General features: G+C 43.7%; 1 protein-coding gene and 1 long non-coding RNA gene across 2 annotated transcripts; one reads left to right on the top strand and one right to left on the bottom strand.

Annotated features, from left to right (window-relative positions):
- On the top strand, nt 1-25,606 carry LOC135083050 (dystrobrevin alpha). The gene is made up of 13 exons (XM_063977814.1): nt 1-287; nt 4,107-4,289; nt 17,073-17,289; nt 18,152-18,237; nt 18,315-18,466; nt 18,888-18,996; nt 20,760-20,926; nt 21,985-22,112; nt 22,151-22,300; nt 23,418-23,613; nt 24,157-24,195; nt 24,271-24,383; nt 24,950-25,606. The coding sequence occupies exons 2-13, from the start codon at nt 4,115-4,117 to the stop codon at nt 25,233-25,235; spliced, it is 1,818 nt and encodes a 605-aa protein (XP_063833884.1). The 5' UTR covers nt 1-287; nt 4,107-4,114; the 3' UTR covers nt 25,236-25,606.
- Nucleotides 11,103-13,769, bottom strand: LOC135082932 (uncharacterized). Its single transcript, XR_010259526.1, has 2 exons — nt 13,078-13,769; nt 11,103-12,971 (listed from the first exon to the last, which is right to left on the bottom strand). It is a non-coding gene; the product is annotated as an uncharacterized LOC135082932 (long non-coding RNA).
- Nucleotides 25,607-26,280: the final 674 nt, after the last annotated feature.

The raw sequence follows: 26,280 nt of genomic DNA, 5'->3' as shown, positions 1-26,280 counted from the left end.
TGGCAGACTTACTTGTCAATGTTGATTTCTGTAAATTTTATTGAAATAGCGATTATTTTATTTTATTCAGCTTTAAAAGTAGTGGAAACTGTCGTAGAAATTTGGGTTAAATAAAATTGGTGTTTGGTGTGGTGATCAATTGTGATATTAGTGTACATTCGGCCAATGAGTATCATAGACGATCGGTAACATTATCTTGAATCGATTTAGCTACGAAAATACTTGAAGTTTACCGTGAATACATTATCGCTATGTCAACAAACTCATGAGCGTGTAATTATCTAAAGGTGAGGACTTCTGATGGTAGCCATTAATTTTGAACAGGTGCATAAGTGCACAAGTTCGAAAACCACTTCTGTGGTGTCCCTTGAGCTAGGAAGTTGAATTATTTTATAAACAGCTATATTATTATATTCACTTGACCGTATCAATTATTATTTCATATTATATTCCAGCCTGAGTTGGTAAGTTTTATATTTATGTTTATGCTTGGCATATCAGATTTGCCTCTATTCAACAGTTAGTAGTGCATTAATTGTTTAGACTGCTTATATTTTTCACTGTACAATTAGCGCTAATGGGCACGTCCAATTTGCCAATTTTTTTGTAGTCTACTTTTTTAGAATTCTCTTAATGACTTCTATTACAGTTAATTAATCTCATGGCCCATTATTATTTACACCGCTCACTGCATATTCTGCCATGGATCTGTGAACACATTTATTTGACTGAGAAACAGTTAAATGTTTTTATTTCCTTGAAGTTATTTTACGTCACACAGATATTTGATTGTGCCCATTATACTGTGAGTTGTTTGAATATTGATGACACTATGCAGCTATTCTAATGAAGTGTGAATCATAGTAAAGATGTTACTCTGGGTGTAGTCAATACTCTAATTAACCTAGTTTGGATGTACGTAATTAACATATTGTTGTTCTGCAAGGGAACAGTGTCACTAAGTTATTCTCTGAAATAGCATTCTATGTAAATTACTTGTGCAAATTGTTGAGAAATTTAACACATTGAACGCCGAGATGCTAGACACAATGGAAATTGTATTGTTCGAGGCTCACCGGTGAGCCGCGTGGCGTCCAACGTGTTAAAATCAGTATTCATATTTTGTGACACATATTTTTTGTTTTCTTGGAGGTACAAAATTATTCAAGGTGGGTTCTAGTTTATTTGTTTTAAAGATATCACTTAGCATTTAAGTCTATCTGAGTTGTGCTGTACCAACTTTTTGTTTCCTGTAATGTTCATTTTGTGTGATTTAAAATAAAATGTACAAATTGAGTAGATGGCATGAACCCTGTTCAGGTAATGCAATATGTATTTGAATACCACTGTTCTTTTGTGGATCTCCAACATTTGCTGCATATTATTAACAAAATGGTAACAATTTTTTTGTAATCCAGTACAATCAATGTCGCTCGCTTCAATAGTTGTATTCATAAACATCATAATGCCACAATAAGGGCTACATTTTCTAAGCTGCAGCCGTAAGTCTGGATTTGATAAATAATCTTAGTACATTTCTTATACGTTTTCTCCGTAAACATTACATTATTCAAATTATGGTAATGACTAGATGCTGTAGTAATGTTTGTATCACAAAATGCATACAGCTTATTGAGTATCTCTGACCTTGTAGCCTATTAGCATTCATATTTCACACAACAGATGTGACGAGATAAAGTAGTGTCTCACGTTACAGTGGTTTGGTTGTTTGTGTAGTAGCCAATTGTTTGAAACTAATCTTTATTGAGGTATTTATTCCTATAATCATCATCAATATTTCATTCTTTTTTACATTGTTATAAATAAAGTGAAGTTATAAAAGGGTTTGTTATTATAATTGTATTCATGCTATGATATAATCTTTGCCACCATTATTTATTTATTTTCACCAACTTAAACTATCTTTACAGGTCAATAACCTAATGCGTTTAATTATGTTGTATATTAATTGTAATCTATGCATAGTTTGCGGCTAGGTAATTGTTCTAATTGGGTGGTTGACTTATGTAGTCATTTTATGTGAAAACATATTTCATTCATGTATGATTTGGTATAGAAATAGCTACATGACATCATGTATTGTATTTTCTAACTCAATTGAATTCAGTCGAGTTACTTAAATTTCTAGGTATAGTTAATTGAAAGTCAATTAGACTCTCAGGACTTTTTTATTATTGGATAAAGAAATAAATTAGGTAACCATGGTTGGAATAACTTAACAAGTATGAGTTTCTTACTGCTTGCTGCTTCTTCTCAGCACTGACCCACTTGTCCCGAAGCAGTGGTCATTTTTCAGATTTTTTTGACGCGCTCGCTAGTGACGACGTTTGATGTAAACTCACACTAAGCCCTCAGTCATCTTTGAATTGGTAGCCCAAAGACCATTCTGGGGTCCCTACCGGGATTTTAGATGCGCATGGCAGTGATAGGTTTAAAGTTATACTGATATGCAGGAGGATTTAATGAATGCTGCCGACTACGCCATTCTAGTAGCGGAGTTTTGGGCTGACACTGTGTAGGTTTATTGTCGACACGATAAGAATAAGAAGAAGTTATCTTATTTAGGGCCGCGCATGAGCGCAGTGCACGTCGACCCATTGGGATCTTTTGTGCTTCCCTATACCTTTATCCCCCCTCATCCGCAAAGCTCCTATCCATATAGTGAATCAAGTGCTTGGGTGAGAAGGACCAATAACACTGCACAACAAAATTGCAACTTTTGGCTGATGATTGACTTTCATTACATGATGTTTACTAATTTGACGTCGCTGATTCTGAATCTGCCGTCCATTTTTTCGTAGCAGCTCTTGTTTACGTGTTATAGCTATCACTCAAAAATTGCTAAATTTCAGTCTTAATTCGCTGACAGTTCAAAAAATACTATGTTTTCTTTGTATAATTGAATATGGTGGCATTAAGAAGTGTTAGTGTGAATGATCTAAATCAATTTTGTTTCATTTGCGAAGAGGATATGTTGAAATAATCCGTTTAAATGTGACAAAGTTCGTAAAATTGGCTTACAAAAATTAGTTTGCGGACCCAGTGGAAATGAAAGATAAGCCTTGAATTCCGCAAAAGGCGTGGAAAAGATACGTCGAGTTTTTACGTTTGTGAACAAATAAGAATATGTGTAGATTTAGGTACGAAACCGCTATGATCTGAAAGGAACCCTTGAACCATCGCGACGACTGTTATATTTATTTTTGAACAGAAATGGTATATACCAAAAAAAAATGAACTAAATGGTAATTCCTTGCATACGTTTGGCGTGTAGACGTCTTTTCAACCCTAAGAAGTCACCTGAACCTCATGCTGATACTTCACAGGAAGATTTTGAGGCGAAAGCTGGCAGTGTGGTAGAGACTTTGAATGTGACCCGAAAATTTCAAAACCATGTAGCCAAGATGGTTTAAACGATCGTTTCAGAGATCTAGGATCTTCAAGTCTTCAGAAAAAACATGGAATGAGTTATTTTGGCATATTAATTTTTTTTTTTTGGAAAATCGAAAAAATCTTACTATTCGTACACATCTAACAACGTATGAGTCTCTTACAAACATGTTTTTTTGGTCGGATGTAATATAAACATCAAATTACACTCTCTTTGCAATCACCTGAACAATTTTCTCACAACTCTAAAGGATCTAAGTGAAGAACATGGCGAGCAAATCCACCAGGGCCTTCGTACAAAAGAGGGACGCTATCAGGGCCACTGGAATGCACACATGATGGCTGACTGCTGTTGAAGCATTCAGAAGAGCTGTCTGCCTTCAGCTTCAGCAAGGAAGTCAAATAAATGAAAGTTTTTTTCAACTTAACAACTTCATAAAATAGGATCATCTCTAAAAAAAGAGTGTTTTATTACAAAAAGTCCCAAGTGTCATATTTTTTTAACCAGAGCTGATACAGAAATTTCAATCACAGATTTGAAATCGTCATTAAAAATTAGACTAATATCATGTAACATAACCCAATCATCAGAAATGCTGTTGTGCAGTGTAATCTTCTGGTGTCGGATAAGCCGAAGTTATACTGAGATGATATTTCGATTATTTGCGATACGACTTTTCTTCTCAATCTTCCAGGAGCAACGATGTCTCTGGAGCGCGAGGGCGCAGCGCCCATGCCGCTGCCGCTGCCGGCGGGCGGCTCCAGCGACCCGCGCTCGCAGCTGCTGCAGGAAATGCGGGAGCAGAACTTCGACCTCATCCGCTTCGCCTCGTACCGGACCGCCTGCAAGCTCCGATACGTGCAAAAGAAGTGCAACTGTGAGTGGCTTAGAACTTCTTTAGTACTTTAGTAGCAACCATGGGCGTATCCAGCTTCTGGCCTGAGGGGGGCAAGTCATACACCCTGTTGGCCATGAGGGGGGCAAGTTATACCCAGCTTCTGGCCTAGAGGAGGTAAATTATACACAGCTTCTGGTCTAAGGGGTGCAAGTCATACCCAGCTTCAGGCCTAGGGAGATTTTTAGGTCAGATCGCTTGACTTAGCTCCTAAAAAGCGACTTCGAACTCATCCGTTTCGCCTCGTACCGGACCGCCTGCAAGCTTTGATACGTGCAGAAGAAGTGCAACTGTGAGTGGCTTAGAACTTCTTTAGTGGCAACCATGGGCGTGCCCAGCTTCTGGCCTTGGGAGGGGCAAGTTTTACCTAGATTCTGGCCTAGAGGGGGGCAAGTTATACCCAGCTTCTGGCCTAGAGGAGGTAAATTATACACAGCTTCTGGCCTAAGGGGGGCAAGTCATATCCAGCTTCTGGCCTAGGGAGATTTTTAGGTCAGATCGCTTGACTTAGCTCCTAAAAAGCGACTTCGACCTCATCCGCTTCGCCTCGTACCGGACCGCCTGCAAGCTCCGATACGTGCAGAAGAAGTGCAACTGTGAGTGGCTTAGAACTTCTTTAGCAGCAACGATGGGTGAACCCAGTTGCTGGCCTAGAGGGGGCAAGTCATACCCAGATTCTGGCCTAGGGGGGACGTTTGACTTTGCTCTTATAAAGTAGGGGGGCAGAGTTATAAAGTGACTTCCAGGGGGGGAGCAGCTGTCCTCCCTTCTCCCATCTATGTACGCCCGTGGTGGCAACCTCTAGAACACAAGGGTCGTAGCGCCCATGCCAGCGACCCGCGCTCGCAGCTGCTGAAAGAGATGCGGGAGCAGAACTTCGACCTCATCCGCTTCGCCTCGTACCGGACCGCCTGCAAGCTCCGATACGTGCAGAAGAAGTGCAACTGTGAGTGGTTTGAAATTTCTGTGAGTAGCAACCATGGGCGTATCCAGCTTCTGGCCTAGAAGGGGCAAGTTTTACCTAGTTTCTGGCCTAGAGGGGGCAAGTCTTATCCAGCTTCTGGCCTTGGCGGGCGGACAAGTTATACCCAGCTTCTAGCCTGGAGGGGGGCAAGTCCGTTTGACTTAGCTCCTACAAAAAGTGACTTCTAGGGAGGGAGCAGCTGCCATCCCCTTTTCCCTTCCTGGGTAGGCCCACGTTAGCAACCATGTCTCTGCAGCTCTGGAACGCGAGGGCGTAGCGCCCATGCCCATAACCAGCTTCTGGCCACGGGGGGAAGGGGGCAAGTCCGTTTTTTAGGTCAGTTAGTTTGACTTAGCTCCTATAAAGTGACTTTCAGGAGGGAAGCTGCCCTCCCCTATCCTCCTCTAGTTACGCTCATGGTAGCAACGATGTCTCTGGAGCGCGAGGGCGCAGCGCCCATGCCGCTGCCGCTGCCGGCGAGCGGCTCCAGCGACCCGCGCTCGCAGCTGCTGCAGGAGATGCGAGAGCAGAACTTCGACCTCATCCGCTTCGCCTCGTACCGGACCGCCTGCAAGCTCCGATACGTGCAGAAGAAGTGCAACTGTGAGTGGTTTGAAATTTCTGTGAGTAGCAACCATGGGCGTATCCAGCTTCTGGCCTAGAAGGGGCAAGTTTTACCTAGTTTCTGGCCTAGAGGGGGCAAGTCTTATCCAGCTTCTGGCCTTGGCGGGCGGACAAGTTATACCCAGCTTCTAGCCTGGAGGGGGGCAAGTCCGTTTGACTTAGCTCCTACAAAAAGTGACTTCTAGGGAGGGAGCAGCTGCCATCCCCTTTTCCCTTCCTGGGTAGGCCCACGTTAGCAACCATGTCTCTGCAGCTCTGGAACGCGAGGGCGTAGCGCCCATGCCCATAACCAGCTTCTGGCCACGGGGGGAAGGGGCAAGTCCGTTTTTTTAGGTCAGTTAGTTTGACTTAGCTCCTATAAAGTGACTTCCAGAGGGGGTGCAGTCCTATAAGGTGCCTTCCCCTATCCTCCTCTAGTTACGCTCGTGGTAGCAACGATGTCTCTGGAGCAGCGCCCATGCCGCTGCCACTGCAAGTCATACCCAGCTTCTACCTAGGGGGGACGTTTGACTTAGCTCCTATAAAGTAGGGGGGCAGCTGCCCTCCCTTCTCCTATCGGCCGTGGTGGCAACGATGCCTCTAGAACACAAGGGTCGTAGCGCCCATGCCAGCGACCCGCGCTCGCAGCTGCTGCAGGAGATGCGGGAGCAGAACTTCGACCTCATCCGCTTCGCCTCGTACCGGACCGCCTGCAAGCTCCGATACGTGCAGAAGAAGTGCAACTGTGAGTGGCTTAGAACTTCTTTAGTACTTTAGTAGCAACCATGGGCGTATCCAGCTTCTGGCCTAGAGGGGGCAAGCCATACCCAGCTTCTGGCCTAGAGGGGGCAAGTCATACCCAGCTTCTGGCCTAGGGGGGACGTTTGACTTAGCTCCTATAAAGTAAGGGGGCAGTTATAAAGTGACTTCCAGGGGGGGAGCAGCTGCCCTCCAATCTCCAACCTGTGTACGACCTTGGTGGCAACGATGCCTCTAGGACACAAGGGTCGTAGCGCCCATGCCAATGACCCGCGCTCGCAGCTGCTGCAGGAGATGCGCGAGCAGAACTTCGACCTTATCCGCTTCGCCTCGTACCGGACCGCCTGCAAGCTCCGATACGTGCAGAAGAAGTGCAACTGTGAGTGGTTTATAAAGCTCTTTAGTACTTTAGTAGCAACCATGGGCGTACCCAGCTTCTGGCCTAGAGAAGGTAAATTATACATAGCTTCTGGCCTAAGGGAGGCAAGTCATACCCAGCTTCTGGCCTAGGGAGATTTTTAGGTCAGATCGCTTGACTTAGCTCCTAAAAAGCGACTTCGACCTCATCCGCTTCGCCTCGTACCGGACCGCCTGCAAGCTCCGATACGTGCAGAAGAAGTGCAACTGTGAGTGGTTTAGAACTTCTTTAGCAGCAACCTATGGGGAAGCAAGTCATACCCAGCTTCTGGCCTGAGGGGGGCAAGTCATGCCCAGCTGCTACCCTAGGGGGGGCATGTCATGCCCAGCTGCAATCCTAGAGGGCGCAAGTCATACCCAGTGTCTGGCCTAGAGGGGGCAAGTATTACCCACCAGATTCTGGCCTAGGGAGATTATTTTAGGTCATATCGTTTGACTTAGCTCCTACAAAGTGAAATCCATGCAGCTGCCCTCCCCTTTTCCCCCTGTGTACGCACGTGGTGGCAACGATGCCTCTAAAACTCTTTAGTGGCCACCATTGGCGTACCCAGCTCCTGGCCTAAGAGGGGGTAAGTCACACCCAGCTTCTGGCCTAAGGGGGACGTTTGACTTAGCTCCTATAAAGTATTAATTGGGCATTGATTCAATCACTTATTACCTACTCTTTACCCAAGCAGGAAATCAAAGAGGTACATTATTTTGAGTTTAAAGTAGATTGCCCAAATAAATGTAATAAACCCTAATAAAACTGTCCAAACTCAGCTAAGGCCCAAATGATAGAATATTTTTATTTTGATGCTATTATGAGCCAAATTTTATACCTCACTCAAAGGAATAAACTACTCCATTCATCATTCAAGTAATATCCATCCACATTACCAAGCCCCTATGCTCCGATACGTGCAGAAGAAGTGCAACTGTGAGTGGTTTATAAAGTTCTTTAGTGGCCACCATGGGCATACCCAGCCTCTGGCCTAAAGCCAAGTCATATCCAGCTTCTGGCCTAAAGGGGGCAAGTATTACCCAGCTTCTGGCCTGGGGGGCAAGCCATACCCAGCTTCTGGTTTAAAAGGGGGAAATTCATACCCAGCTTCTGGCCAGGAGGGGCAAGTTATACACAGCATCTGGCCTAGGGAGATTTTTTAGGTCAGATCGTTTGACTTAGCTTAGGATAAACAAGCAATTTAAAATTATTATTATTATATCATATATTATTTGCTATTCAAAACATAAGTTCATCTGAGGATTATGAAAAAATATGTTTTTCCCTTTGTATGTGTTGGAGCTTAGGTTTGTAGTTTGTAGTTTTGTAGATCTTGAAAATAGGGGCCTTTTCAATAATAAGCCATTCTTCGGTGAACATTGGGTTTTACTTCGGTTTAAACAATATTATAGGTACATTACAGAAAATAAAGCCTTTCTTGTTGGCGGTAAAAAAATGGAAGCGACGCTTTCGTTGGCGGTCGTCGCTTAGACAAAAATTCTCTCGGCTCCATAGACCTCTTTCTATGGAGCATGCTTGATTATGATAGGGGGCGCTAGTGTCGCCGGTGGTGGCGCTGATGTAGCAGCGCGAACATGCTGGGGCCCGTTGAAAGCAGGTGACTGGATTTCAACTTCATTCGAAAGCGGCAGTGCGACGAGCTTGTTGAGAGCACGGCGGACAATTCCTTTGGCCGTGTTGACATCCACAACTCTGGTGATATTGTCGGGTCCGGGGTAGAGTTTGACAATCCGTCCTAGGCGCCATTTCATAGGTGGGGCGTGGTCTTCTTTGAGTAGGACCAGGTCGCCTTCCTTGGCTTGATGCTGCATTGTCCTCCACTTCGTTCGGACCTGGAGCTCTGATAGGTACTCCGTCCTCCATCTGTCCCAAAATTGCTGCCGGAGTCTCTCTATGATGTGGTAGCGATTGGTAGACTTCAGTTCTTCAGGCGGATGAGATGGCACCGACATGAGTGGACGACCGATGAGGAAGTGGCCAGGAGTGATAGGAGTCAGGTCAAGAGGATCGGAAGATAGAGGTGACAGGGGGCGGGAATTGAGGATTGACTCTATTTGCGCGAAGAGCGTAGTAAGTTCTTCAAATGTTAACGAACTATTGCCCGCGACCCGTTTTAAATGAAATTTTGACGATTTAACGCCGGCCTCCCATAAACCGCCGAAATTGGGGGAGTATGCCGGTATAAACTTCATGGTTATGCCTTCGCTACTAGTGAAATTGCATACGGGCTGACGACTTGACCGCAACATTCTACCTAGTTCATTGTTTGCCCCAACGAAGTTAGTGCCGTTGTCGCAATGGATCGTATGGGGTTTGCCGCGGCGAGATACAAAACGTCGAAGACATAAAATAAAAGCTTCAGTACTTAGGTCACTGACCACCTCAAGGTGGACAGCCTTGGTTGTAAGACATACAAATATACATAGATAACATTTGGTGATACGATTGCCACGTCCTTTACGACTGGATATTTGAAATGGCCCGGCAAAATCGGCGCCACAATAATAAAATGGGAATGACACATTAGTGCGGTTGACCGGCAAGTGGCCCATAAGGGGCTGCATAGTCTTGCCGCGCCAACGGATGCAAGTGACGCAGGCCTTCGTGACGCTGCGAGCAAGCGCCCTGCCACCCAGGGGCCAGAAGGTGTCCCTGATGGAAGCTAGCAGGAGCTGAGGCCCTGCGTGAAAAAGACGTAAATGTTCATCAATTAAAATCAATCTAGTTAATCGATGTTTATCTAAAATTATAGGATGTTTTTTATCGAACTCATGATTAGAGAGCTTTAGCCTTCCTCCTACTCGTAGGACGCCATCTGCGTCGAGGAATGGATTTAGAGGTAAAAGTTTAAACTTATGATGCAATGGTTGGCTCTTTGAAATAGTATTAATTTCTGTATGAAAAGATTCAAATTGACAGAATTTAATTAACAATGTTTGAGATTTATTCAACTCTTCAACTTGTAGTGAGCCCGTAATCTTAGCTTTGTTTTTATTAACATTGTTGGCAAATCGCAATACATAGGCAAATATTCTTTTTAATTTACTATAGGACGAATATTTGTCAAAATCAATAAATGTAGGTTTTTCAATATTTACATGAACTTTCAATTCAGGAACTTCAACAGAAAAATTAATAAGTTGCTGTGGCCACTCTACATAATCATGTACTAGGTAAGGAGGCCCTGACCACCATATACTAGTGGGTTCTAGGTCTTGGGGTTCGACTCCTCGAGAGGCCAAATCAGCCGGATTGAGATCCGTAGGAACGTGTCGCCAAGTGTGACCGCTTGTGAGCTCGTTAATTTCTTGAATTCTGTTAGAAACAAAGGCTTTTAGTAATTTTTGAGGTGTTTTGATCCAACTTAATAAAATTGTAGTCAGTCCAAAATACTACTTGTTTAAAATCCAATTTTAGAGATTTTATCAATTTAGAACATAGGCGAGCTCCCAAGAGGCCACCACAGAGCTCCAGTCGCGGAATAGTTGTAGGTTTGATAGGCGCGACTCGAGCCTTGGCGCATAATAACTTGACTGAAACATTGTTATCTTTGTCAATTGAGCGCAGATAGATACAGGTGCCATAGGCATCTTGTGTAGGGACACGGTATCGAATAGAAAGTATCGATACTGTACTCATGAGTAGTATCGATAAAAAAGTATCGTACTCGTAAAAGAATCGACACAAAAGTATCGATACCTCAAAGTATCGAGTTCTTTTCTCAGGCAGGGCCTACGCCATACGTTAGTTTGTCAATGTTAGTCAGTTCAGTAAGTATCGTCTGTACCTTCATTCATACAGTAAGAGAAAATGAAAAAGTAACAAATGGTACATATATAATTATAAGGGCTGATTTTTCCATCGTCTGATAACACTTAACAGACCAATAAAGTGTAATATGATTAAAAGTAAGTGTCACTTTATGTTATGCATTTATTATAAATATGAAGGTGTAGACAACTTTGATTCGCTGAGTTATACTTTATTGGTTTGTTAACTTATACCTTACGATGGATAAATCAGCCCTAAGATAAATAAAAACAACCTGTAAGTAAAGCCACAATTTTTTAATCTAAAATATTATAAATCCCATTCCTCCTCGGTACAATCGCTCAAGAAAAGAAGTTTGTCGAGCCTTTTTGGCGATAGGCGGTTACGGGTTTTAGTAATTGTACTTCCAGCTTTCGAAAACAATCTTTCTGAGGGCACTGAAGTCGCAGGAATCGATAAAAATTCTCGTGCCAATTTATATAATTTTGGGAAAACAACTTTCATGTCTTCCCATTGTTTCAGAGGATCCAAAGAGAGTGGCGAAACCTGTGTAGATAAATAATGGCTTATTTCATCCTTATTTTCAAACTGTGATGAAGCACTGGTTTTACTTCGCTTTTTCGTGTGAGCTAATTTCTTGTGGTGACTCCAAAAATCGTAAGTTGTTTCAAGAGAGGAATCGCTGTCATGATCGCTGCCGATAACACTAGGAGACGTTGTTATATATCTTCTCAGTGAAGAAATTGCCTTTGCACAAGCTTTAGCGTCCTGAAAATGGATATTCTTGAATCTCGGATCTAGCAAACATGACATTGCAATCAAATAATTACCTTCAATATGTCCGAATCGGCGTTCTATCTGTTTTAGGATTTCTTTTTTTACTGTATCTATTACCTTTCCATGGGGATCATCACCATCACCTACAGCCATAGGTATAGTATTAATCTGCGTCTTCAAACAGTTCACCATCGGAATTATTTTACTAATGGTTACATACTGTTCACCTGATAACTCTTTGGTTACATACTCCAGCGGTTTCAAAATACAAATCAATGTTTTAATATTTTGCATTTCTACAGCCGATGGTGTGGGTGGTGCTTTTGTATTTAACATCAAAATTTGATGAACTATTGGTGCTAATTCAATGTATCTCTGTAGCATATAATAGACGGAATTCCACCGAGTCTTCACGTCTAAAATCAGTTTGAGAGGTTGAGACCCAGTTTGCTTTTGACGTAAAGAGTCACTGAGGATTACACTGCTCTTGAAAAATTTTACAATGTCTCGTACCTTGCTTACTAATGCTCCTAAATCATTGACTGACATGGCAGATTCAGCAATTAGATTAATTGTATGAGCAAAGCAAGATAAATGTTTGTTCTTTTCTAGAAAATTTGCTATGCCGGCTATCATGTTCGAGCCATTGTCTGTAACTACTGCAGTTATTTTATCCAAACTGATGTGTATACCTGCACAAATTTCTTTTAATTTTTCAGCGATAAAATCACCAGTATGACGCTGATCCAGTGCAACGGTAGCTATGCAACGTGACACCAGTTTGTCTTCTTGCAAATAATGAGCAGTAACCCCTAAATAACTGGTAACAGTCATCATCTCACTCCAAATATCGCAGGTTAATGCCACGTGATCTACATTGTCAAATATATTTTCTATTTTCAAACGCATTACACTATAAAAGTGTTCGAATTGTGCTTTAAGGGTATCTACATGAGGAATTTTAAATGATGGACATGCTTGATGCATCAATTTTTTAAACCCACGCCCTTTCACAATGTCAAACGGTCTTTTATCAACGCAAATAAAATAAAGCAAACATTTGCAGAGTTTCAAATAATCTTTTCCTCCATCCAAATAAGAGTATTTTCGTTCCATTGATTGTACAATTGAAAGTTGCCTTTTTTTTGGAGGTGGTGCATAGGTTTCTTCTAACTCACCATCACCACTGATTACTATTGGAATTCTCTCGACATCAGATGGTGAAGGAGTTGTTAGCAATGCATCTGATTCAGGTGCTTTCGATGTACTTGTTGATGGTTGGGGTTCGTGATCACGACTCGTTAAATTCGACAGTTCTAACTTTTTCTGAATCGTCGACATCGTCGTTTGTTTTTTATCTCCTTTTACACTAAAAAGAATAATATAAAATAATCAGTTTCGTGCGCCTATTAAATGACTACAAAACAATTTTAGGTTATATAAATAAGGACCATATAATCATTAAAAAAAATTACCTTGAGGCATCAGAATTAGGGTGTTTCTTTAAATGTTTATTCATGTTTGACGTATTCCCTGACGATTTTAAAGTTTTGAAACAAATCTTACATTTCACCTCATCTTTGTTAATCTTGACGAAATACTGCCAAACGTCACTCTTGGTAGGCGGCATTCTTTGGATATTGCACTGATTCAAATCCCGATACAAACACAGAATAATTGTGAGTGCTGTTCTGAATAGGTTGAAATATCAATAAGTCAATTATCATTTATCAATAATGCAAGAAAATCATTAAATATCAACATGTTATAAATAACAACCAACTGTCAGTTAACAACAACGAACGAATGAACCAGAGTTTTTTTTGTATGATTTTTTCGTGAGGTTAGGCAAAGGGATCTAAGTCCATACAGCTACAGTACAGCCAATGAACCATAGACTAATTAAACAAATGAAATGTGAATCCGGCAACCTACCGGCAACGGAACTATCTCTATGAATGAAAGCTTCAGCAAGATTGAACAAGATGGCGTTGCAAATGTTGCCATAAATTATGAATAAATAAAAAAACAAGTAATTTATTCGATACGATATCTGTCAAAAGTACTTGGTAAGTAAAAGTATCGAATACAAGTTATCGAGTACAAAAGTATCGGTATCGAAAAGAAACCTACTCGATACCATAAAGTATCGATACTTTTTTCGTGTCCCTAATCTTGTGATGCGTCCACAAAACAATGCAACTCAATTGATATAGGTTCATTACAAACAACATGGCGAGGTATGTATAATGAAGATAGTTTATTTAGATTGTAGGCAATTATAGACCAATCTTTGGATAAGTTAGGCGGCACTGGATCATCCCAGTCCAATTTTAGGCTCCAAAGTTTTTGTAGCATAATTTTGGCTTTAATAGTGCATGCAGATAATAGTCCCAGTGGGTCAAAGATTCTACATGTCATGCATAAAATAGAATAATCATAAATAGTTTAGTAATTGGCAAATTTGAATCGATATCAATTGAAATGCAATTAATCTAGTTTAGGAGACTAACTTAGCCCTAAAATATCTTGTCTTTATTTCAAATTAGGTAACTTTTTTAATGAAAATCGGCCATTAGGCAATTAAGTTTTAGTCAGTAGTATTTTCAAAAATAACTTTCACAAAATAACTTTAGTGAATCATGTATTTCCTTACTAAAATAACAATGAACATTAGAATTGATTGTAGAATAGGCTGGGTATGACTTATAGGCCCAGAAATTAATGTATATTAGGCTGGGTATTACTTATAGGCCCAGAAATTAGCCACCCTAAGTGGGATTGTTGCAAAATAGGTTTGTTGGATCCTAACTTAATTCGCTTTGAACCTACAATATCCCAGAAAACGTCTGCCCCCAAAAGTATATCGACAGTGGAGGGACAGTAAAATAGAGGATCTGCAAGCTCAAGATCGGTAGGCAAGTTAAGATGCTCAATATTGACATTCATAGATGGTAATTGTCCAGTTATCTCAGGCACAACTAAGCACTGCACCTGCTTCTTGAATGAACTAACTTTGGATTTTAGAGTTAACTTACAACGTTCTGTTATAGAAAACGCGACATTGTTGATCCCAGACACACTCATCGAGTTGATGTCCTCGGTAAGCAAACTTAATTTTTGTATAAATGCATCAGTCACAAAAGACGATTGGCTGCCCGTGTCTAGCAGAGCACGCGCTTGGTACAATTTGTTATTGGATTCAATCTCAACCATAGCAGTACATAGGAGGACTTGGCCAACTGAAACAGCTGAGAGAGATATAGGCAAGGAAGGAACAGTAATGTTATCGGCTTCCTTAATATTGGGTTTGTCAAAATGTAACAAAGTATTGTGCCTAGACTTGCACATACGACATGATCCTTTCAGTCTACATTGAGAAGAAATATGGCCCTTACGAAGGCAAATATTACATAACTTTAGTCGAGTAACTTCATTGAGTCTGTCTTCAACAGACAACTTTTTGAAAGTTGGACATTGGTAAGTTGTATGAGATTGACTACAAATGACACATGTAGGGGTATAGGATGTGGCAATTGCATCACTATTGTCTTCCAATGACACTGAAAAAGACTTGGTTGTATTATTGTTAGACTTTTGAAAACTTTTAGTTTGATAGACGGGCTTCTCTACCTTATTTATAGAGGTAGTTTCTAAAATAGCAGCCCTATTTCGCAAAAATTGAAAGAAATTATCTAGTGTGGGCAAGCTTGGTAAGGTACTCTTATGCTCTTCCCACTTACAATTGGTAGAAGTATCTAATTTAGAAGATACTAAATATATTATCAAGGCATCCCAACTATCGGTGGGCAGACCCAAAGTATTCAAAGATCTCATATTTTTAGTGACATTATCAATTAAATAGCGTAATGCCTTATAAGACTCTTTGTTAATTAGCTCAATTGAAAACAATGACTTTAGGTGATTATTAATCAAAATATTTTTGTTGTTGTATCTCTCGCATAACAATTCCCAAGCAACAAGGTAATTTTTGGATGTAAATTCAATAGACTTTATAACAACAAGAGCACTTCCCTCTAGTGATGATCTGAGATAATGAAATTTGTTTATTGCCGGAATAGAATCATTGGAATTAATTAATGAATCAAAAGTGTCATGAAACTCTAGCCATTTTAGGTAATTTCCATCAAATGTAGGCAATTTTATAGTTGGCAACTTGATATTATTGAATTCTTGTGAGTGACTGCCGTTGGAAACACTACATGCATCACAAATCTTTGAATTGGAATTTGGAGTAGCAGACTCAATTATTTCTTGGAAGCTAGACAAGGCAGAGTACATGTCACTTTCTATTGATTCTCTCTCTTGTAATTGAATATCTAAATTGTCAGAGTTATTTTCTATTATTGTTTGCAATTTATCGAAGGATGAAAATAATTTTTGACATTTTTCTAAACGAATAGTGAGCTCCTTAAGTTTTGCACCTTTAAGGTCACTCGGGTTGATCAATTTAATAGTTTGCAAGTAGTTTTTAATTGAAGTTAGACGGCCTTTGATAGAACTACGTTGCCTATACAATTTAGTGAGATCCAATTTGGCGGAACTCTCGTTATAGTCATCACTCTCAGACATATTGGCACACAAACAATGAAATAAGCAAATAAAATGTGCAGGTCAAACTTGTATAGCGGTCCTTTGCGCAACTCGTGCGCGTCGCAGCCTCAGCCCGTTGCCCCGAAGCTTTACAACTGCCCTGACGCCGCCCGCAGCAGAAGCGGAGATCGGCAGCTCAGAGGTTAGCACGCGTGATAGGCACCCCCACGTTGTAGGCCCGATTAGACTGAAACAGTTCGGCGTGTGGTGTTTAATGCGTGCAAAGCTAATAGCGAAGGCACAAACAGGAAGACAGTGAAGAGCGACAAGAAAAGAACCCACCTGTTGCTTGGAGAATTTGAAAATATACTTAGCGAGTTAACATGAAAACTTTAGACGAAACACTTTACGACACTCCATGCGCATTACAATCGTGCAATAGGTTATAGGTGCTTAGAATCTTGGATGGAGGCCTGGATTTGGGTTTAGCATCGGTTCTTCGTCGGAATCATCGTTTTTCAGCAGTTTTCTTCGTGTTCGTCCTGTCACGGTCGCCAAAAACATGTTGGAGCTTAGGATTGTAGTTTGTAGTTTTGTAGGTTCTTGAAAATAGGGGCCTTTTCAATAATAAGCCATTCTTCGGTGAACATTGGGGTTTACTTCGTTTTAAACAATATTATAGGTACATTACAGAAAATAAAGCCTTTCTCGTTGGCGGTAAAAAAATGGAAGCGACGCTTTCGTTGGCGGTCGTCGCTTAGACAAAAATTCTCTCGGCTCCATAGACCTCTTTCTATGGAGCATGCTTGATTATGATAGGGGGCGCTAGTGTCGCCGGTGGTGGCGCTGATGTAGCAGCGCGAACAGTATGTCAATTGACTAGTGATGTCAACTAACCCTACCTTATTTGTTTCAGTGCACGTGATAGACATATGGAACGTGATAGAGGCGTTTCGCGAGAACGCTCTCAACACTTTGGAACCTACAGCGTGTGTCAACGTCACGCGACTAGAGACGCTAGTATCGTCACTATACCACAACTTGAACAAGCGCCTGCCGCCGGCGCACCAGGTGTCCGTCGAGGCGTGTTCCGCTCTGCTTCTCAACTGGCTATTATCCGCCTACAGCACCGGGTGAGTGACACAGATGTGACGCGTGACGTCACGCGGGAGACAGTCTCGTCACTATACCACAACCTGAACAAGCGCCTGCCGCCGGCGCACCAGGTGTCCGTCGAAGCCTGCTCCGCTCTGCTCCTCAACTGGTTACTATCCGCCTACAGCACCGGGTGAGTGACACACTGGCGTTACGCGTGACGTCACGCGGGAGACAGTCTCGTCACTATACCACAACTTGAACAAGCGCCTGCCGCCGGCGCACCAGGTGTCCGTCGAAGCCTACTCCGCTCTGCTCCTCAACTGGCTACTATCTGCCTACAGCACTGGGTGAGTGACACAGATGTGACGTGTGACGTCACGCGGGAGACGCTAGCTCGTCGCCACCACAACCTGAACAAGCGCCTGCCGCCGGCGCACCAGGTGTCCGTCGAGGCCTGTTCCGCGCTACTTCTCAACAACCTGACAACCTTCACAACCTGCTACCTACAAGACTTTCGTTAGAAACAAATGGGAAAAACAAACAAAAAACTCGTCACCACCACCAAGACGTCGCCTCGACTTACTGGTCTGGTGACGTTAGCGCTCCTGCACACGACGCCGCCACCTCGCCGTCAAAGCATAATTTCACCGGTCCGGCTTTGACGGCGCGGCGGCGGCGCGGCAGCGGGCTTCACGCGGCGCGTATAAACAGTGCAAAGGCGCGGGTGCGGCGCGGCGGCGGCGTCGTGTGCAGGAGCGCTTAGCCTGTTAAGTTGAAGGCTGATATTCCGCCTGCACTCTTAGTACGTGCACGATATCACTCGGAAAGTATCTCATATCACACCTATATGGTCACAACAGAATCATTTCTAATATTTCTTTGTTTACATTGTTACAGGGAGAATGTAGGCAAGATAAGAGTGTTCTCAATCAAAGTCGCTCTAGCAACTATGTGCGCTGGCAAACTAATGGACAAGCTGAGGTGTAAGTATTCTTTGCAATTTGAACTTTAACTTCAAACAATAAGAACTTTAATCATTCGCATGTGCTTTCTCTTGTAGATATATTCTCCCAGCTCTCGGATGGCAATGGACACCTACTTATGAAGAGGCTATCGGATTACCTAAGAGAAGTTTTGGCGTTACCAGCCGCTGTGTACGAATCGCCTTCTTTCAGCTATAACGACTCTCTAGCCTTGTCTATATTCAATCAGGTGAGGTTCTTTATTTGATTCTTAACTTAACGGCCACCTTACCGGTAAACTTTATATATTGAACGGGAAAATGGTTGGTTATGGAATGAGTCCAGAGGAGGATATTTTTTTTTTGTGTGATGAGAAAAGTGAGCGCTAAAGCGACTAAAGAACACACGTTTTAAAATCAGGCCTTTCCAAACCGTCTAGCCAATGTAGGGAGTGTTGCAATGTCCTCTATTTACCTCTGATGACGATGATTATTGTCATCATCATCATTATCATCTCAGCTATAGGATGTCCACGTTTGAACATAGGCTTCTCTCAATGCTTTCCATGTTGCCCGGTTGGTAGCGGCCTGCGTCCAGCGCCTTCCTGCTACCTTTATGATGATGATGATGATTGTACTTGAAGTGAAAAATATCTGTTATTATTGTTACAGAACGTGAAAATAACTGTGAATGATTTCCTGGACACCCTTATGTCGGACCCTGGGCCTCCGTGCCTGGTCTGGCTACCGTTGCTGCACCGACTCGCCAGTGTCGAAAATGGTAATGGTATTGTGCATTTCTTATCTATTTTACTGGTCAAAGAGCTATTTACAGTCGATTTGGACGTTATTTCTTAACACTTATGAAACTACCCTAAAAACTAGATAGAAACCAATGTAAATGCAAGCCAATCACAATTTTGAAGGCTAACCAACTACACTGTGCTACTTCCCGCGTCACTTATCGCGAGACGCCATTTCTCAAACTATCGTGTGACGCGTTACTGTGCGCTTGCGCATTGTCAATATGTTGTACCAGGCGTATTTTCAATATGAGCGTGAAGTTTAAGACGGCATTCACATTAGGTCGTTAGAAACGCGACAGTGGCGTTTTTTGTAATGTGAAGGCAGATGGGTTACTCCAAAAAACATAAATCTAGAGTTTCGAATGTTCCCATGTCTTTCACGCAAAGCGAGATGCCAGCATTAGCAACGGTGACAGGTAGACCCGAAACTATGTAAACAGCGTTTTGGAGTAGCGCTGCTGACATCCGCTGTCTGTCATATACAGTGTGAGTCACGTTAAAGTGTACATATGAAAATAGATGAAACTAGACCTATTTTTATCGACAAAAAAGAGGTAAAAATTTTTTTGAGATTTTTTTTTAATTTTTTTCGATTTTTTTTTATTCCAATTACTTATTGTAAAGAAAACGTAATAACTTTTAAACTAAGCTGTATATCCTGATAAAATAAAAACAATAATAATGCTTAATAACAGGCGATACTAAAAAAATACACAAAAAAGGCCAACAAATAATAAAAAATGATACTTTTTGAAAAAAATCTGCTTTTAAATTCGTGTTTTTTTGGTTATTTGATAAATTTCTCCAAAAAATGCCCCTATAACCGGTGGTTTTTATTACTTTGTATTATTCTCTATCGTATTATCTTTGTAAAACCAAAAATCGCTTGTCTCTATCCCTATCACAACATTTGCTATGATCGTTTGAACAAAGGCCTGCCACAACATTATTCTCCGCTACAGGTAGAGACAATTTTAATTTTAACTAAAATGCTTATTTTACTTCGAAATCTTTTGTTTTTATTTGAAATCTAACTTGTGTTTATCAAAATTACAAATCTAGAGCCATTTTCAGTTTCGTTGTTAACGAAGCGTTGAATGGCGCGCCCGGAGAGGCTTAGTTCAAACGATCATTGCAAACGTTGTGATAGAGATAGAGACATGCGATTTTTGGTTTTACGAAGGTAATACGATAGAGAATAATACAAAGTAATAAAAACCACCGGTTATAAGGGCATTTTTTGGAGAAATTTATCAAATAACCAAAAAAACACGAATTTAAAAGCAGATTTTTTTCAAAAAGTATCATTTTTTATTATTTGTTGGCCTTTTTTGTGTATTTTATGTATTTTTTTAGTATCGCCTGTTATTTAGCATTATTACTGTTTTTATTTTATCAGGATATACCGCTTAGTTTTAAAGTTATTACGTTTTCTTTACAATAAGTAATTGGAAGAAAAAAAATTCTATAAAAAATTAAAAAAAAATCTCAAAAAAATTTTGACCTCTTTTTTGTCGATAAAAATAGGTCTAGTTTCATCTATTTTCATATGTACACTTTAACGTGACTCACACTGTATTATGAAATTATTGGTAGCGCATCTCACGCGCGTTTGTCGCGCTGCTGAAGTCTGCTAGTCTAATCTGTTGCCTACCGTTACGTGAGCTCATTGCAGTGCGGCAACCGCCGTCAGACCATTTTCCGATACCGATATGTTATCTATTCTTTTCTCCTCTAGTGGTGCACCCACTAGCCTGCAGCGCGTGCCGCCGCTCCTCGCTGACCGGCTTCCGGTACCGCTGCACGCGCTGCGCCAACTACACGCTCTGCCAGGACTGCTTCTGGCGCGGCCGCGTGTCCGGCACACACACCAACGAGCACGAGGTCAAGGAGTACGCCGCTTACGTGAGTCAATTGTAACATACGACGGCCGCTGCGTGTCATGTGCAGTGCAGACGGCGCCAGTGCTAAACTAAAGCTCGGTCTGCGAGCACGTAGAATTTTGTCCAATGACCCCAAGCTACCCATCCTTATCGCTCGCGCGTAATTAGCTTGGGGTCATTGGACAAAATTCTACGGTCCAGAATATACAGGCTCTGCCAGGACTGCTTCTGGCGCGGCCGCGTGTCCGGCACACACACCAACGAGCACGAGGTCAAGGAGTACGCCGCTTATGTAAGTCACTTGTAACACTACGACACCTGCGTATCACGTGCAGTGCAGTCGGCGCCAGTGCTATACTAAAGCTCGGTCTGCGAGCACGTAGACTTTTGTCCAATGACCCCATGCTACCCATCCTTATCGCTCGCGCGTAATTATATTGCTGTCGCGATTGTGCGACGGGCGCCCGCAGTGAGTGTGCGAGCGCGAACTATACAGGCTCTGCCAGGACTGCTTCTGTCCGGCACACACACCAACGAGCCCGAGGTCAAGGAGTACGCCGCTTATGTAAGTCAATTGTCTCTTTCGCTCAAGGCGGCATCTCACTTTGATTGAGAGGGATGGATAGATAACTCTGTTACATAGGCTGGAACGTTATGGTGTGTCAGGCCTATTACCTCTCACTCTCAGGCAGATTACACAAAGTAAATATTCATGGAACAAACTCTTCGGGCGTCCCCTCTAAAAATGAGAGTGCCTCAGGGCTCAATACTAGAACCATTGCTCTTCCAGCGTGCTTAGTGCGAGTTTTCATTGAACGTTTTCGCTAGCGAGATCGTCAAAAAAATCTTGAAGACTTTAGTTCTCGAGAGTATACGCAAGGGGTGCTGTACAATCTTTCATACATTTCATAACATTTTTTACGCAGTCGCTAGCGATGACGTTTCGTGTAAACTCGCACTGAGCACTCTGATTAATTATGTTCCCAAGGACATGTTAAGGGTCACCCTTTTTTTGTTATGAAGTTTTTAAGTGCCAAAATATTAAACAAACAAAGCTGAATAAATATTATTAATTTTCAGAAGTCCCCGTCGAAGCAGATAGGCGCGACGCTCCGCAAGTCGTTCCGCTGCGTGCCGGAGCGCGCGCGGCCGCAGCTGCCGCGGTACCCCGACCAGCCGGAGCGGACGCTCAACCTCAGCCACATAGTGTGAGTGCGGCTTTAGTGTAGGCTCCTCAACAATATAGGCTAGCGGTGTGGGCCCGTCGTAAGTCCCCGTCGAAGCAGATAGGCGTGACGCTCCGCAAGTCTTTTCGCTGCGTGCCGGAGCGCGCGCGGCCGCAGCTGCCGCGGTACCCCGACCAGCCGGAGCGGACGCTCAACCTCAGCCACATAGTGTGAGTTCGGCTTCAGTGTTGTTCCTTTGATAGCCTATAGCAGCCTACACCAGCATCATTGATGGGAGTTCTGTGGATCGTCAGCTGACCTAGCATGCGCATCACTATGTGATCATATTGTGAATTTTAAGCGACAAAACTTTGGGTTTATCGTGTATCTATAAATTGCTTCGAGAAGATAATTTCGCGCATTCTAGGCTAGCGGTGTGGACCCGTCGTAAGTCCCCGTCGGAGGAGATAGGTGCGACGCTCCGTAAGTCGTTCCGCTGCATGCCGGAGCGGACGCTCAACTTCAGCCACATAGTGTGAGTGCGGCTTTAGTGTTGGCTCCTAAACAATGTAGGCTAGCGGCGTGGACCCGTCGTAAGTCCCCGTCGAAGCAGATAGGCGCGACGCTCCGCAAGTCGTTCCGCTGCGTGCCGGAGCGCGACCAGCCGAAGCGGACGCTCAACCTCAGCCACATAGTGTGAGTTCACTAATGCCATCGCCGGCGCGATCATAGGCCAATGACAGGTCGCGCGATCCATGACAGTCCGCGCGACCTGTCATTGGCCTATGATCGCGCCGGCGATGGCGATCTGCACGCGTTGGTGTGGCTGAAGCTTAAGAAGGACCTACGTGAAACTCGAGCGGATGCCTTCACATTTCATCATTATTTTAGCCACAAGACTGCTGAACATAGTTCATCCTCTAATGATTTTCACAGCGTCTTCCTGCTACCTTTATGAGGTCGTCGGTCGACTTTGTGGGCGGACTTCTCACGCTGCATTTTCCGGTACGTGGCAACGAGTTTGCGTTAGTAGATCAGCGTCGCTAAGGAAAAGTCGCGTTTTGAAAGCTCACTAAAAAGTCAGGTGATTTGCGTGTTCAATACCTTATTTTTTCGTATAACTTTTGTATCCGTGTGGTTGAGTCACAGTAGATGTCGTAAGAGGCGAATAAAGAATCCATAATGAGGAGTTTCAAAGGAGAAGGTTCATTTTCTACGGACGAAAAACCCAGAATCGATTTGTTTTTTTTTTACCATCTCTTTTTCCCTTTTTGCCTATGGCAAACTAGAGGGGTCATCCTCCTGAAACTAAATGACCTAATAATGATGATAACTTGTATTCAACAGCCCGCCATCCCCAGTACCAGCACACAACGGGTTCCCAGAGTATGCACCGGGATACGTCAACACAGGCTCCTTAGACTCCCGGTCTTCCCGCTCCACTCACCGCAGCATCGCGGAACATCTGTCCCGGGGAGGAGACGACGAGCACCGGCTCATAGCGAGATACGCGGCGAGATTGGCCCATGAGAATAGGACTATGGTGAGTCAAGTTCCCAGAGTACAGAACTATGGTATCAGGTTCCCAGAATACAGAACTGGTGTCAGTTTCCTTGAGTATATAACTATGGTGTGTGTCAGGCTCCCAGAATGCAGAACTATGGTGAGTGTCAGGCTCCCAGAATGCAGAACTATGGTTAGTTTCAGGTACCTACAGTACAGTGGGCTGAGTGTGAGTTTATATCAAACGCGCTCACTATTGAGCACGTTTAAAAAATGTATGAAAATTTAAGTTTTTGAACGTTTCCCGCTAGGGGCGCTGTACAATCCGCCATACATTTAATGCCATTTTTTGACGCGCTCACTAGTGAGCGCGTTTGATGAAAACTCACACTCGGCCCTCAGAACGTGTTGGTCGCAAATTCAATGGATCTGGAGTAATTTTGGTGAAAAAGCAAGCAAGCAAACCTTATTCTAAACGAAACTGATGATCTGAGCTAATTTGCAACATCTGTTCTGGAAACAAATCACAAGAAACTTTTGATCATGGACATTATTTAATAATCTTTTTTTTTTACTTTCACAGCCCAGAGCAGGAAGGTCCGCGTCCTTGACACCTGAACTGGTAAATATCATTCTCAAATCTCTAGACCTATCGCTCTACATTTAGCTATAATTTAACTAAACATCAATGTGCCAGGGCCGGTCGTCGTCCGAAGGTTCCGAAGTGGACGCGGCGAGGCAGCAACGCGAGCTGATATCCCAGCTCGAAGCCAAGAACAGGGAGATCATGAGGGAGATCGCCAGGCTCAGGTGTGTGAATTAGTATTGGTTTCTTTTGGCTGTTGTTTTCTGCGTCAATTTGTTAATGGATGGGCGTCCATAAGAAGGTATAGATAGCTACCTGTTTTGTGGCTCATATTTTATGACTCATTTTTCATTGGTTCTTTTGACCTTTGGTTTGGTTTCGAGGTGTGCGAGATTTCTGTAACTCATGGCATAGGGCTCACATTCGGATAATCATTTTCACATACTATCCGATTGACGTATGCTACAGGAAATTTCAAAGTACTTATGCTCTGGCAATTGCTTTAAGAGATTTTTTTTACCAACATCCATGCTATAAGTTGACCGACAATTTTCATTCGTCGATTGGATTTGTAAATAGTAAATGTAGTGAATAAAAACGAACACTTGTTTCAGTAAATATTGAAATATAGGTATAGAAATCCAACACTGAATCGTCCTCAACTATGACATTGTCAGGAGGGAGCTACTATCAATACTGGATTATTAGTTTTGATTTTTTCCACTTGACGTTTTAGAATCATTGGACTATCTGTTATTTGACAGTTAATAAACAGTCTATGTATACACAGGCGGCAACAAGAGGCCGAGGCGAGCGCAGGCGCGTCAGGCACGCCAGGCTCCGCCCCACCGCTAGTGTCAGAACTGCGAGCGCTGCGCCAGCGCAAGGACGAGCTGGAGGGCCACCTGTCCTCGCTGCAGGAGTCGCGCAAGCATCTCATGCAGCAGCTCGAGGGGCTCATGAGGATGCTCAAGGTCAGTGTCGGAGCTGCGAGCGCAAGGACGAGCTGGAGGGCCACCTGTCCTCGCTGCAGGAGTCGCGCAAGCACCTCATGCAGCAGCTCGAGGGGCTCATGAGGATGCTCAAGGTCAGTGTCGGAGCTGCGAGCGCAAGGACGAGCTGGAGGGCCACCTGTCCTCGCTGCAGGAGTCGCGCAAGCACCTCATGCAGCAGCTCGAGGGGCTCATGAGGATGCTCAAGGTCAGTGTCGGAGCTGCGAGCGCAAGGACGAGCTGGAGGGCCACCTGTCCTCGCTGCAGGAGTCGCGCAAGCACCTCATGCAGCAGCTCGAGGGGCTCATGAGGATGCTCAAGGTCAGTGTCGGAGCTGCGAGCGCAAGGACGAGCTGGAGGGCCACCTGTCCTCGCTGCAGGAGTCGCGCAAGCACCTCATGCAGCAGCTGGAGGGGCTCATGAGGATGCTCAAGGTCAGTGTCGGAGCTGCGAGCGCAAGGACGAGCTGGAGGGCCACCTGTCCTCGCTGCAGGAGTCGCGCAAGCACCTCATGCAGCAGCTCGAGGGGCTCATGAGGATGCTCAAGGTCAGTGTCGGAGCTGCGAGCGCAAGGACGAGCTGGAGGGCCACCTGTCCTCGCTGCAGGAGTCGCGCAAGCACCTCATGCAGCAGCTCGAGGGGCTCATGAGGATGCTCAAGGTCAGTGTCGGAGCTGCGAGCGCAAGGACGAGCTGGAGGGCCACCTGTCCTCGCTGCAGGAGTCGCGCAAGCACCTCATGCAGCAGCTCGAGGGGCTCATGAGGATGCTCAAGGTCAGTGTCGGAGCTGCGAGCGCAAGGACGAGCTGGAGGGCCACCTGTCCTCGCTGCAGGAGTCGCGCAAGCACCTCATGCAGCAGCTCGAGGGGCTCATGAGGATGCTCAAGGTCAGTGTCGGAGCTGCGAGCGCAAGGACGAGCTGGAGGGCCACCTGTCCTCGCTGCAGGAGTCGCGCAAGCACCTCATGCAGCAGCTGGAGGGGCTCATGAGGATGCTCAAGGTCAGTGTCGGAGCTGCGAGCGCAAGGACGAGCTGGAGGGCCACCTGTCCTCGCTGCAGGAGTCGCGCAAGCACCTCATGCAGCAGCTGGAGGGGCTCATGAGGATGCTCAAGGTCAGTGTCGGAGCTGC

Source organism: Ostrinia nubilalis, chromosome 22 (assembly GCF_963855985.1).
Source record: "Ostrinia nubilalis chromosome 22, ilOstNubi1.1, whole genome shotgun sequence".
Taxonomy (NCBI): Eukaryota; Metazoa; Arthropoda; class Insecta; order Lepidoptera; family Crambidae; genus Ostrinia; species Ostrinia nubilalis.
Note: the sequence above shows the minus strand (reverse complement) of the source record. Positions and strands in the feature narration are given on the sequence as shown.